The sequence below is a fragment of the Tyto alba genome, unplaced genomic scaffold (assembly GCF_018691265.1).
Source record: "Tyto alba isolate M040663 unplaced genomic scaffold, T.alba_DEE_v4.0 Super-Scaffold_22, whole genome shotgun sequence".
NCBI classification, from domain to species: Eukaryota; Metazoa; Chordata; class Aves; order Strigiformes; family Tytonidae; genus Tyto; species Tyto alba.
Window position 1 is genome coordinate 25662681 of NW_024881296.1, and position 13990 is coordinate 25676670.

The 13990-nt window shown below is 40.7% G+C and overlaps 1 protein-coding gene across 1 annotated transcript in view; it reads right to left on the bottom strand.

Annotated features, from left to right (window-relative positions):
* Positions 1-878: 878 nt before the first annotated feature.
* Positions 879-13990, bottom strand: part of AIG1 (androgen induced 1) — a 122446-nt gene continuing 109334 nt past the window's right edge. The window contains exons 5-6 of the mRNA XM_032983208.2: positions 4704-4867; positions 879-1551 (exon numbers count right to left, since the gene is read on the bottom strand). Coding sequence (XP_032839099.1) covers positions 1514-1551; positions 4704-4867 — 202 coding nt within the window. The 3' untranslated portion in view covers positions 879-1513. The remainder of the gene's footprint in view (positions 1552-4703; positions 4868-13990) is intronic.

Sequence of the window (13990 nt, forward strand, 5' to 3'; positions counted from 1 at the left end):
ATGCTCTAAAATGTTTTTTTACTTTAAATACGATGATTCAAAGCTCATAGCGGGTGGAGAACTTTTTGAGATCTGAGAAGACACATTGAGTTCAAACCTTCTTGGAATACTATAAATTTCCTCAAACCAAATGAAACCCACCACATTTTGTGTCACTAACACTGTCAACCCCAGGGGTTTAACTGAGATCTAAGCTTGGTAGTCTATTTCTTTGAGGTGCTGAATATTCACAGATACAAGGGATAACAATTTTAAGTGTCTCTATGCTGTACCTCTGAAAGGGAGTCTTCTTTCACTTGGACACCAACCTGTGGGTTCAGCTATGCAATTTTGATCTCTGATGTTCCCGTTCTCTTTATATTCTTACTACACTTCCAGTACCTCCTAAAATGACATAGTACTAGAAGGAGAAAGAAGAAAAATTATCTTGAGCAGGTGCAAAACTTGCTGAGAAAGAGGAATCTTTCCATCAACAGCCAGTTTTTGAGGTCTCAGCCATTCAGTGGTGCAATAAATACAGCAGAGATGTTCGGAGTGTGCTCTAGCAGAATGTGTACAGCTGTGTGGCATTCTGGCATTTTATATTTTTATTTAACACATTCTTTCCGTCAGAATGAATTCTTGAATTCAGTGAAGGAAACAATCGCTGTGAAATAAAAAAAATGCAAAAATGTTCTAGACTTAGCAGCAGAGCATGAGTTATGCAAGTTCTTCAAATGACAAGTCAACAGAATTTGTGCTTTGGGCTTCCCACCCTAAGCTGCAGCTGATAATCTGTCACAACGTGATGTCTGTCACCGCTGCTGCTGCTGTTGGAATATCATTCAAATGCCATCAATCCATCTAGAATTTCGAGAATCATCATGAAGAAACAGAAATGCAGGGATACTTTGATCTTTATTTAGGCATTTTTAAGGAAAGTTGCACCATATTCAGATAGTCTAACACCGCAAATAAGATTTTACTGGACTGATAAAATTATTAACATCACCAATTTAAGGCAGCTGTTACATAGTGTTACATTAATATTTCAGCCAGATTGAATTCTCCTTTGGATACATTCATGCAATTAACTTCTACTGTATTTTTACACTGTACTTTGAAATATATAGGATTGTTTTGTTCCCCATATTAGACCTATCTGGTTAAGTTTTTCTCAAACAATACAGAGAATGGACTCATTGTTCTTCTTGGTGAAAGTGAAAAGATTTAATGATTTAATAACTTATTTGATGCAAGAAATGTATGTTGAGAATGCCATGGAGATAAATACACATCTTATATGTTTATGTCACATGCAAACATGGAGAAATAGGAACGGAGGTTGAAATATTATTATTATTCTTAGCTAAAATAATTTTCCCTCCTTATAAAACTCAAAAATAACCTTGCACTGAGCAGAGGGCCCATTAAACTTCCTCCTTTCCAAAAGATTCCTCTCTATGCCAACCGCTGTCGGGGATGAGAAGTCTTCCATGGAGCCATAAACAATCCTCCATGTTGCCTCTGTTATTCAGTCCAATTTTGGCTTTTCTTTTCCTTCTTCAATACCTGAAAACATATGGAGAACAGCTTTTAAAAATCTCTCAAAGAACAAAAATGAAGAGTTTACTTAGAGAGGTTCTTCTAAGGCATTAATCTTTCTTTTCCTTTTATTGCTGTTGTTTCTCCCTACTTGCTCACATGCTTTTGCATGTGTTACCTCACCTGCTGTGAACGAAAAGAGCATCTGCACACCTGATGGCAGTGGTTGTCCAGTAATGAACTGCACAACCCTCCCTCCCTCTGAACCATTTTCAAATCAGCCTAGCCCCCTGCCGCACGCTCAGCCTTTGACGGCTGCAGGGGTCTGGGAACAGTTATTTCCCTCACCTCCTCTGCTTACCTACAGGCAAATTAAAGTAGATGTTATTATAGCTGAAGCTAAGCAGCTGACTTGATTTGAAAGCAAGTTTTAAAAATTGTGTTTCAGAATTCTGTAACTTTAACATGCCGCCCCCCCCCCCCTCCATTTCAACAGTGGATTTTAAAATATCTGCATGTACATCTCCCTTTTTTGAGAGTACAAGAATGAAGAATCAATTACTGTTCATAGGGTTCCTCTCTCTTCCTGTAACAGCCATGTCTTTCAGTAATATCAGGAGGGCTGAGTTGAGAGTAGGGCTCCTTAAAGCACTTATCCTTGCTGCAGGACTTGTCTTTTTTATATGCTGAGCAAAGTCTGGGCTGGGCAGCAGATTGTGTTTTTTCTGGCACTGAAAACATTCAGCTATTTCATATGCCTGTTACTGGACAATGAATTACTATTGGTATCTGACAAAAGTATTGTTCTTCTGACTAAGCCCTCTCTGCCAGACATCTCAAATACAAATATTTCTTTTGGAGGTTTTCAGGCCTCCTGCATGCTGGAAAAGAAAGACTTCTGAGGACTGAAGGCAAAAGAGAAGCAACGTTTGAGAATGCTGAGAGGAAAATCCAGTCACAAGTAAGATCACCTGCTAATGCAATATATGAGTAGATGGTAGGTACACTGGAAGTCACTTTAAAAACATAGTTATTAATTCCAATATGGGAAACAGTAAGACCCATCTGCAGTTAGAAAGCACAACTGCAGAGCTGCCTTGCTGAAAGAAGCAACACAGAAACAAATGGGTCTGTGCACTGCCAGCAGTCCAAGTACAATGGCCCTGGGTGTTGCTGGCAAACCAATGTAATGGAAGAGCCACAGCTGAAGGTTTAACAACCAAAACAAGAGGCCGGGTCCAAAAGATTACAGTGGGTTTACAAGGCTGCTCCAGAGCCAATCTTGACTCTTCTACTTTCTGCTGGAAGGAACTTTTCCAATAGTTTTAAATGAGCTGTTTTATTTGCCTTTTTAAAAGAGCCTCTTTCCTTTCTTTTGAAACACTCTACTGCAGATGCATCAAATAGTTTGGCAGGAATGCAGATACCCTCAAAACTGTGGACAGACACTGGCTTGTACAAAGGGCAAATTTTTCCTTGCCTACCATGTTTGTGGTTTAACTTGGAAAAACTAACTGCAAATCATTTTGTCAGTAGTGAGGTTTTATTTAATGCATCTCCAGAGGAAAAGGAAAAAACTCCAAACCCAAAACAACCCTCTCTCACCCCAGAAATCTCATGTCAGACTGCTCTGATTTGCAAGCTTACTGCTCAAAAGCCCCCTTTAAATGTATAGCTTTCAAATAATATTTCCCCAGTCTCGCATGGTGACAGACTGGCATTATTTTACATCTCTGCTGTTTATGGTGTGCCTGCCATATGCTTCAGGTTAGGTTTATGCAAAGTGTTTCAAGCACAGCAAACCAGCAGGTGATTCATGGTATTTTCTGGTTTGCAAGTGCTTGAGCCACAAAGGACTTTGGATCAATATTTTTTAACTGAATCAAGGAAACGATGGAGAGGATAAAAAGGCCATGGCGAACCTTGGAAGAGGTTGGAAGAATGACCTGATTGACATTAGCTCCTCTAGGGTGGAGAGACACAAGAACCAGGGGTTTTGTTATGCATACTGTAGAATAGTGAGGGAGATTTTTCACCGTTTAATTACTCATAGACTTGGTAAGAACATGTGATTCTTCACCATATTATTATTCTTCATACAGGACTTAGGTGAAGTGAAATTATTCCCTGCGGCTGCCGCTTTTAGAAACTTCTTTCCTGAATTAACTTAAATAAGTTAAATAGATGTGAGTGTGACATCAATCTGAGGACTGAAAACCAGACTGTGAACAATGATTGCTGGTTCTAGAGCAAAACCCAAAAAGACACTTTATACCTGGGTGCTAGTATGAGCAAACAGTGATTAAAACTGCATTGAGCTTCTGGCATTAGGTTCTACCTAGTACTGGAGGACCTGTTAAGGGATTTGTGTGTGCAATAAACTACCATGTGAATTTACGCTGTATTAACCAGTGCACACTAACTCTCCCAAAAGGGGATACAGGCGGATCATATGGTCCCAACATGTTATGGGCCCAATGCATGTAATGACAGAATTCCCACGGAGCATGGATTTCACTCCAGTTGTGATTTGCCACTGCGGCGATAGGAATGTTGTTTGCTTATTTCAGGCAATTTGATAAATGAAAAACATACTTCATAGATTAAAGGAGCCTACTTTTAATCTTGTGTTTGTCTTATTTTCCCTCTTCCTCTACTCAGCAGTGGGTGGCCTAGGCAGGGTAGATGATGTAGAGTCTGCAGTTATGTCTACTCTGCACTAAGGTGATCTTTCATTCCTGTTATTTTACTGACATGAACATATTAATTTTCCTTGAGTAAATTAATAAGCAGAAAACACCTTATACCTGAAAATACTAGAAGAATACATTTTTATTTCTAAGTCTTAGCTTACCATTAACAGCATTCCCACAGAACGATACTTTATCCTAGCTGCATTTAATGGGCTCATCAGCTAATAAGTGGGTTGTAAACCTCTCAGGTAATTGCCAACATCTCTTGAATTAGTATTAGAAGTTATAAAAAAGAATACATATTCATAGCTCATCACGCTCTCCAGCAGCCATTCTGTTCATCCGGCTGCTTTTAGGATCAAGCAAGCAAGACGTCTCAGTGGAACTTCTGTCCTTCTTTGTTTTAGCCAGCTTTAAATGTTCTCAACTTTCAGAGGAGCACGCTCAAGTCCCAACAGTGTATTTCATTCCTAAAACAATACTCACATTTTTGGGTATCCCAGATGTAGTTGTTCAGGACCTCTCCCACCAAGTAGAATATGTTAATTATTATGGTAACAGCTGCAAAAAAGATTATTTTGACACCTGGGCTGAGGTGCTCAAGAAGTGGGTACACCCACACTCCTGTAACGTGGTGAATCCAGCACACCCTGAAACAAAACAAAAATAACAAGTACTGACTCTTACAGCCCTGTTTTTCAAAATTAGCTTGGGCTATAGGCTTAACTACTGTAACCTGAAAAGCAATTATTAGAAAGGACTGCAAGTTGCAACTGAGCTGGAGCAGCTGGATGACATCCACCCAGAACAGAAAACACAAATGATGAAACTCTGACTGATTTCCCACATTCTTACTGGTTTGTTTTAAATTTAATATGAGCAGCTGGCCAATTTTAATGTTCTGATGTAGGTAGGTATGTCCTCGCTGCATTTATATTCATGAGGAATACACACCCCTGTTTCAGGCAGCACCCTCTGTTCCAAGCAGGTTCTTTTTCCAAAGAGCGTTCAGGGTTCACCGGCTCTCCTACACAGCCCAAGTCTCTGCTTTCTGCAGCATCCTTCTTTCATTTTGCACGTTTGAGTGTTTGTGCTGCTTCTCCTTCACTACACCTGGCTAGTGCATCAGTTTTTGGGCTTGCCAGAAACATATGGTTCAGCTTCTCTTTGACAGAATAATTTCTTCAGCACCTGTGTTTTAGGTTGCTCCTCCTTTTCTTTCAGTTAGTTGGTATTATTTGAGATTTCGTAACTTTTCTCCAGGTAGGATAAACATTAAAAAAAAAACAAAACCAAAAATAAACCACCTCATCAGTGAAGTTCTGCCCAGCTCCACTCAATATGCAATCAAGGAAAAGGAATGATGGTGGTTTGCTGGTGACACAGAGATTTTTAGCATTCAGCTACAGTAGACATTGTTGGTATGCTAACCCAAGAGACACGGTGTCAGCTTTACTGCAGAGCAGCCTGAAGCAGCACTGCGGGTATGTGGTTTCGCTGTGTGTGTCTGCAGTGGACACGTGTACCCTCTGAAGGGATAGCTTTTGCACTGAGATCTGACACGATGAGTGGTGAAGTCAGAGGGAGCAGTGCGAGCCCATACGTTCCAGCAGGTGGAAGCTAAGAAAGGCAAACGCTGCCAAACAACTGAGCAAGCATTATGGAGGCTAACTGGGAAAAGTGCTCACTGGAGACAGGCTGAGGCCCGTGAGATGCTGGGATCTCTTCAGGAATGTAAATCTCTTCCTTTCTGACCCGGCAATTTTGAGAGAGAAGCTCACAGTGAAGCACAGCTAGAGAAGACTCAGCAGCTGCACAGACCATTATTGATGGGGATTTCCATGTCCATATGATTTGCTTCCCTTGCTGATACCTCTATTTGTTTTAAGGAACGCTTGATTACTAGATCAACAGTCATAGGCTCCTGAAGGGCAGAGACACAGAAGTCCACCCAAAACTGTTACCATAAATGCCTGTCACACAGAGAGTACAGAATCCCTGCTTAACAATTCTCCATCACCCTGGAAATGCACATGGTTGTCATAGCTTCCCTCCTCCTTAGAAAAGCTTTTATTATAGCCAAACCCTTAACAGTTGGACACTTCATGTAAGAATTTACATGTGTCAGTAAATTAATCTGCACGATCTAAATGCAGATTAAAAACACTTTCTCCAAATGAGTTCACATATGGAAAATGATCTCTGTACTTTACAGTTATTTTCCACAACATTCTTCTGTGCCAGAATTAACCTGACAAGATAAAGGTATCTGTGAAAAAATAAATGGTTCCTGTGTAACCCATGGTAACAGGGGATACCATGTTCCTCTTGATCAAAGAAAAAGATGTGACAGTTGGGTAGAAGGTAATGGGATGTCCTCTGCTGCCAGGTTGGCTTAGCAGGGAGTGTCTATTATTGCCTAACATTTTTCAGTTTCATTTGCTTTAATTTTATGATGATTCTGTGAAAAACAAGATCCATGGAAAAAGCTTGAAAAAGCGCCAGTGTTCCTGTTCCATTTATTTTCTCTGGTGTGATGAAACTCCCCAGCACTATAAACCACCTTCAGAGAAGGACTTTTCAAGGGACCTTCTAACCTGTGCCTACGTAGCCAACTTCACGAACCAAGCAGAAGTGCCATTTTCTAGAATGCATTTATGCTGGAAAGAGAAGATATTTTCTAAATCCAACCAATGAGTCACTGATGAGCTCCTGAATGTCAGTGAACTCTGGTTAGTTCAGTCTTTGAGTACAGCCCGTGCGCTCTGCTCTCTGCTGCCCAGAACAGGAGCCCATTCATTGCTTGGTGACACTGCTCAGGCGTTCAGCGTAGCCGTTGCACGCCTGTCCCTGGTGCAGCCACACTGTAGGAACTCATGCTTTGAGCACAAGAGGTAACAAGTGCCACTCGGGAGACAACGGTCACAAACCCACCTGATCGTTCTTACACGAGCTGTACCATGCTGCTCGCTGCGTTGGGATGGCATAGTATTTGACTCCTCTCCACTGAGAAGTGACACACTGACTATTCCTGCATTGTCTGTATCACAAATAGGAGCAGCAAAGGGACAGCTGCTGCCATGGAAACCTCACCTGATGGCCTTTCTTAGTGGGTTCATTCCTGCTTGAATACAAGCTATCTCGACACCGCACAATAAAGGGCTGATCAACCACAGACATAAAACTTCCACACAAGATTGCTGATTACTAATGTTAATGAATGCTTTCAACGTTGCAATTCTAGCAGTCATTATCCCTGTCCAACCTCATTATTAGATAAGCACAGGGGAGCATGTATTAAGGTTTACTTACGAGTGCAAATCTAGATCCAATTTAAGACCCTGTTACTGAACAGGTATAAAAAATGGGTCGTTTAGATAAAAATAAACCGAGGAGAAAAAGTTTAAGCTAAAACTGGACCAGCTACTTTGAGAAGGTAAAATTAACTTGAACCTTCCTGTGTTTTGGTTCCATGGCAGTCCATGTGGACATATCCATGTGTTTTCCAAGACGAATGTGTTACAGGTCATTGTACTCATTTAGCCATTTGTTAGAACTGCTAAGAAAAGAAGGAATGAAAACATGCATACATTGTATTCAAATTCAAATGCCTGTTAAAAAAACTGGCGATTTTCAGAAATTTTCAACCAGCTGGTGTAGAAACCAGAAAAAGTGATCTGAAAACACACAATATTGCTTCTTCTAAAAAATTCTGTCAAAAATTTGACTTTGTAGCTGTTTTTCACTTCTAGGATACAGTAGATGTTACATATCTCTCCTATCAAAGTCAACAGGAGGAAATGAAAACTATGCATAGAAGATACCCGTACATTTATTCTTTGGCTACAGATCTTTTGGTAATGAGGAAAAGTAACTACAAAAAATTGTTGGAACCTTGGGGTTTACGTGTGGTCTACCTATTAGCTCTGAGTAATGCAGCTGTTACAACAGCATGTGTAAAACTTAGTCCCGGTAGAAGCAAGCTTAACACAGAGGTATAATGGCAGATAACCATGACACCTGAAAGATTTGGCAATGGGAGACATGTAGCAGAAAATGGTTGCTCCCTTCATGATGGCTGCTTTCAGCTACAGCAGTTTGCATATACTCTCACAAGGCATCACAGCTTGGCCGCACATTGTGGTCTGAACTCTGAGAGTCTCCACCCATTTCCTGACCAAGTTGAGTCCTTCAGCAAAATCTGCAGCCAAACAACAATCAGTACTACATGTTCTGGAAACAGGAACTACCAGACGAGGGGCCATGGAACTTTTCAAGAGCAGTGAATGAGAGGACATGGAATAACAATGCAAGCCATAAAATGGCTGAAGACCCCCCAGCGCTCTTCCTCATAATAGAAGAAGCGCTTCAACAGAACTGAGACAATAAATTAAAATCTGATAATGGCAATATCTTTCTGCATGATACCTAATTAACCTCCAGAATCCTCTACCCTATCTTTTACTGATACATCACTGAAATCAAGATATTCAAAACAGTTCTGAAGTATACAAGCTTGGAAGTTGACTTAGTCCACTCCTCTAGGCTGTATTATGCAACTCTAGCAAGCTTCTGAAGTCAGAGGACTGTACAAGCATTAGGAATGTGTACAGTTATGCTTAAGTTCAAAGAGTACAAGGTATATAAACCATCAAGACTGATCTACTTTTTCACATAGGTTTTAGAAGAAAACTTCGCTTATAGGCTGGTAATCCCAAAATTGCCTGCTAAATCTTCTCCTGAAGCATTTGACATTAGCTACAGCTAGAGCCTGGATACATGACTACTCTGATCTACGACGGCAGTACCTTCCTTGTTACTTCTTGCAGTATCAAATCTTTTTGCACATCCTTTTGGCCATTCAGGTTTCCAGTGGCTGGCAGAAAGGAAGGCCGAATCTTTGGTCCCAAACAAAAGCTAGGCCAGTTTCCATTGTGGCTACTCTTTACCAAACAACAGAACATGGGCATTTTCTACACTTTTATTTCATGATCTTTTCTAGCATCACTCTCTTCCTTTTCCACAGAAAGTGAGAACTGTACCCAGAACTATTAAATTGTGGAATGTCTCCCAAAGGAGGTGACGGGCTTACAGCAGCTGAGTCATTCAAAACTTGAACGAACAAATCATTTGTGGTTATAGAGTAGGGACCAACCCTGTGCTTTCAGAGGCAGGAACTCAATGACCCACACTAAATCTGTTCAACTTTTGGTTTCTAATACCAACTGATGTGAAGCACATTTTCATAAATCCTTATGATTTTTTTCCTCCCCTCCGCCCTCCCAAAACATAGTACAGCTTGTTCTGCATCTAGGCAGAATACTTAAGATCTCAGCCACATTCAGATGCCTGGCTTCTTACAATACCAGCCAGCCAGGCCTAAGTCACTTACACCAGGAATGTACATTGTTTAGAAATTTTAAAGACTTAAAAATAAGTTCAATAAACTGTCATCAGTTAGGAAATAACAGCAATCATCCAGTCTTTTTCCAGTTTCTTATGCTGAATTCCTCTCCATTGATCTGAGTGGTGCTGAACAATACATGGGTCTTAGGGCTGTGCTACTGGTATGGAGTGGCTTATGCAGTCAGAACAAGTCCTGAAAAATTGCAGCTGCAAATCATGTCACATGCAAAACATACGCAGCATGACATGGTGCTGGCACCCTCTGGGATGAACAAAGCTTAGCAGAAATTTGTGTTCGTGTACAGGTAGCTAGAATAACAGAAACTGCACATTCGCTGCAAGGTGCTGTCACCTTTGGAAGTCATCTATTTTGATAAATAATAATTTTAAATATAGTAATGGTTGCTATGCCTTCTTGAGCTATATTTTAAGGAGCTGCACAAGCAAGTGAGAATGTATTATCCATGCATGTCATCTGTGACTGTACTGTTGCTTTGACTGAAACATTTGAGGATGTGGAGGTGGAGGGGAGCCAGAATGTAACAGTCCATAATGACTATGTCAGACCTAACAGGCTGAGGATCCATGCAGCCTTCTCTCGCTGAAAGCACTTCTGCTCTCCCACCCTCCTTCTGGGTCAGGTACAGGGGACGCTAATCTTCTCCTGGCCTATTTCTGCAGCTTCTATTTCTTCCTGCTCTTTCCCGTTCTAAGTAGCTCTGGTTCCAACTCTTTTCTCTTTTCTCCTCCTCTGCATTGTCTCATCTATCACCCATCTCTCCATCAGCCTTCCACTCTGATTTCAAATCCAGTCTCTCTCCCCCTCCCAGATTTTCTCACTTACTTGCATGATTTCAGCTTTCAAGCTGCTGACCTGTGAGCTCCACATTTCCTTACCCATTTCTCTTTTAACTCATGGTTCTAGTTCATCTCTTTTACTCGACTCAAGGCCTTTTCACTTGTTTTTTTCCCCAACCCCTGACTCCTCTGATCTCTACTGAATTTCTGTCCCCAGTGCTCACTTCCAAAAGCATTTATGACCCCCTCCCTTCATACAGTCTTCACACTGTACCACAGCCATGCTGTGTCTGTCCCGCTCCATCAGCACCAGCAACCTCAGAAATCGTTCTCAATCCTGCCCTTTTTTATTGATATGGATGTCAATTCCCACCAAGCTTCACACTCAAACTGTCCAACCCTCTCTTCCGAATGTCAAGGTTTGTGACCCTTACCCCTTTGCCAACATCTGCTCTTTCTGATTTTCCTCTCCTTCTATGGAGAATCGCTAGTGGAAATCCTACAGCAAGGCTGACAGCATCGATCTCAAATTAATTCCGAATTCTCAGTGTACATTCCTTTCTTAAATTTGTTCATGAGGAATTCAGCAAATTACCCTATCTAAATGCTCTCCTTGGCAAATCTACAGAACTCTCCTAAAGTCACTTCTAGAGAAACTTTATTTTCAAATGAAAGTTTAAAGGTATCTGAGCTCTTTAAATAGATTTATCAAAGAATGAAAGAATGAATCAAGTCCAAGCTTGGCACATGTGCAGGCAGCTCCTAGTGGATCTGAGATAGCAACAAGAGCAGATCGAGTCTTTTGCTCCCAAACACGTAGCCCAACATGACTAGAGCAGTGGAGTCAGGTTCTTAGGGTCTGTTTTTTTGGCATCCTCAAGCACTCAAAAGCAGAGGGAACAAGAAAACCATTTAAAATAAACGTATTTGTCTCAGTTTATTTTAGGGATGTATTAGGCTCTGATATTAGTTACCATGAGGTCATTCTTATTACAAGAAGCAACACATTTCTGGCTCTTTTCTGCTCCTTGACAACCAACTCTGTACACCCACTGGCAGTATTTTCTGGTAGTACTGGCAAGCTCTTGGGTTTTCTTAGCACTGTCTAGATTTAACAATTCAATACAAATTGTGACCTTTTCAAGACATGCTAAATAAAGCCAATCGGCCTTTCCCGTCTTATCCCATGGCCTTGATCCTGAAAGTCCATGTATGGTCTGCAACAGGCAATGCAAGTCTGTGAATGCTCTGCCTGGGCACAGTTCCTTAAGAGCAAGGGAGAGCTCCCCCTCATAGGGAACACACGAGCTAAGCGCCTACTCAAATGCTCTCTGACTGAAGGGAGAGAATTCAAAAAAAAAGAAAAACAGAAAAAGGTTTTACTCTTCAAGAAAGGATGTTTCTTGAAAGGTAACATGTATCTGAATAATGATCAGGGTATATCAAGTTGTTTAGCTATATTCTTCCAACTTCAGTGATTCTATTCGGAATCGTTTGCCTGTTTTCTCATTTATCAAATATATATAATAAAAGCTTACTATTCCACCATCTCTTTCATACACGAAAGATTCAGTCACATATGAAATAAAACAGAAACTCTCCTCTACTTGGGGTTGAAAAAATGCATTAACAGAATCAAACCTAAACATTATCCTCCTGTATGTTCCTTTACAGTACAAAGTGCAACATGATATATAAATCATGTATCATGGTAAGAAGGTTTCATCCGAGATGGAGGGAGAGTTCAAAATTCAAGGGCAAACATAGAGAACATCTGATTAGCAACTATCTCCACTTTATACTGAGAAAGCTGCAGTGAAAACAGTTCTGCTGAGGGAACAATGAAGTAGGGAGTCCAAATTCTCAAGCGGCATATCCCTAACTTCTAGGGAAAAAAACATAAGCCAAGAACTAAGCGCCAGCAGGGGACCTGTGGACAACCAAAGGTACAAAGGAAGGATGCTCCACCAGGCTGTATATAACTAGGTCATTTGCAGGTGTAGTCTCATTTTAATGCACTGTGCTAACCTTGAGGGGTCTAAGTGGTACACCAACAAGGGAAGCAATTCCAAATTAATTCCAAACCCTCTAAGTGATTAAGATCTCTATTTCAATGTGGTCACACTTAGCAGCAGGAAGATAGAGGACCTCAGCTGTGAAAGGCAGGCACACTCTGTGTGAGAGGGATGAAAAAATGCTCAATTTTCATACTTTCTGGCAGATTTTCCCAACCTGTGAATGTGGGATACGTGGTATCGATATCATGGAGGCAAGATTTGGCTTGCAGCCTCAACCAAATCTTGGAGAGAGGCTTCAATACTACATGCAGGCTGAAGACACGTGGAACTTGCAGGTGATGTCACAGTGTAGCTTGTGTCTGCCTCCAGTGTTCCCCACAGACCTTCTTCCATAAGGAGAACCTCCCAACCTGGTATTCTATTCTACAGTACTCTATGAAATGGACTTTAAGTGGAGAATTTAGCAGGATGACCTTTTAGGCTGAATAAGCAACTGTTTCAGACCATCTTTAGAGAAATCACAACTTGGAAGAAGGTGAGCCACTTGAGAGTAGCTCTGTCCATTCCGGAAATAATGTGCCTGTAGGCAAAACCAATAAACAGCAAAAGCAAAGGGAGATGATCGTAGACTGTAACTGGGTATCTGCTTAGTAGTTAATTTCTTAATGCAGAAGCTTCTTCCCATGGTTTACTTGTCCTACAATTTCCTTTTACCTTTTACTTGTAGCTGTAGGATGTAGATGCTCTGTAGTAGGCAGGATCAAGCCATGTGAGTATCACATTGATACTGTAACTCGTTCTTAAAAGATTTTAAGACACCTCCGGTTTTATTTCACTTGCAGAACTGAATTGTTTCAATTTTCCTACTCCAATGTGTCTACTCCAATGATTCTGAGAAAACAGGAGTTGCTGTAAGAGGTCAGATCACAGGTCCAGTACCTGTCAACTTGTCTCTAGGCACCCTTCAGAGGAAGGTTGAGAAATATCACAGTTACGCATTATTATATATGGGTTAAAAAAAATTAATTAATTTCTCCTGAAGGAATCATTTACATGCCTTTTTGCATGAAGCTGTCCTTATCTTACAATTACAAATACTCTTTTTTAAGAATGGTATGGATGTTTATAAAAGCAAATGGCAGAATGTGACTGTTGTCCTGGGACATAACATCCCACTTCAGCTGGATTACTAACATTTTATGATCACTCCATGTGCATGGATGGGTATGAATAATGGCCTCTCTTTCATTGGACTGAAGGGGCAAGTTGCATAGTTGAAGCAGTATACAGTACTGCCTTGGGCCTGTGTTCCTCTCTCATTAGTTTTATCTCACTTAACTGGTGGAAGAAGCAGTATTATCCACAATTTTGGAAAATATCCTCTTAGCTGAGGGAAGAATATTGTGAGGTGAGAAGGAAGAATATGGTAAGTAAACAGGGAGTCATGAAATGTTTTCAGGAAGGACAAAGGATATACAGTATCACAGGAGTATTGTAAATAAAACAAAGGTTTAGTGAAAAATAAAATACTAGAATGACCAAAGTAAATCA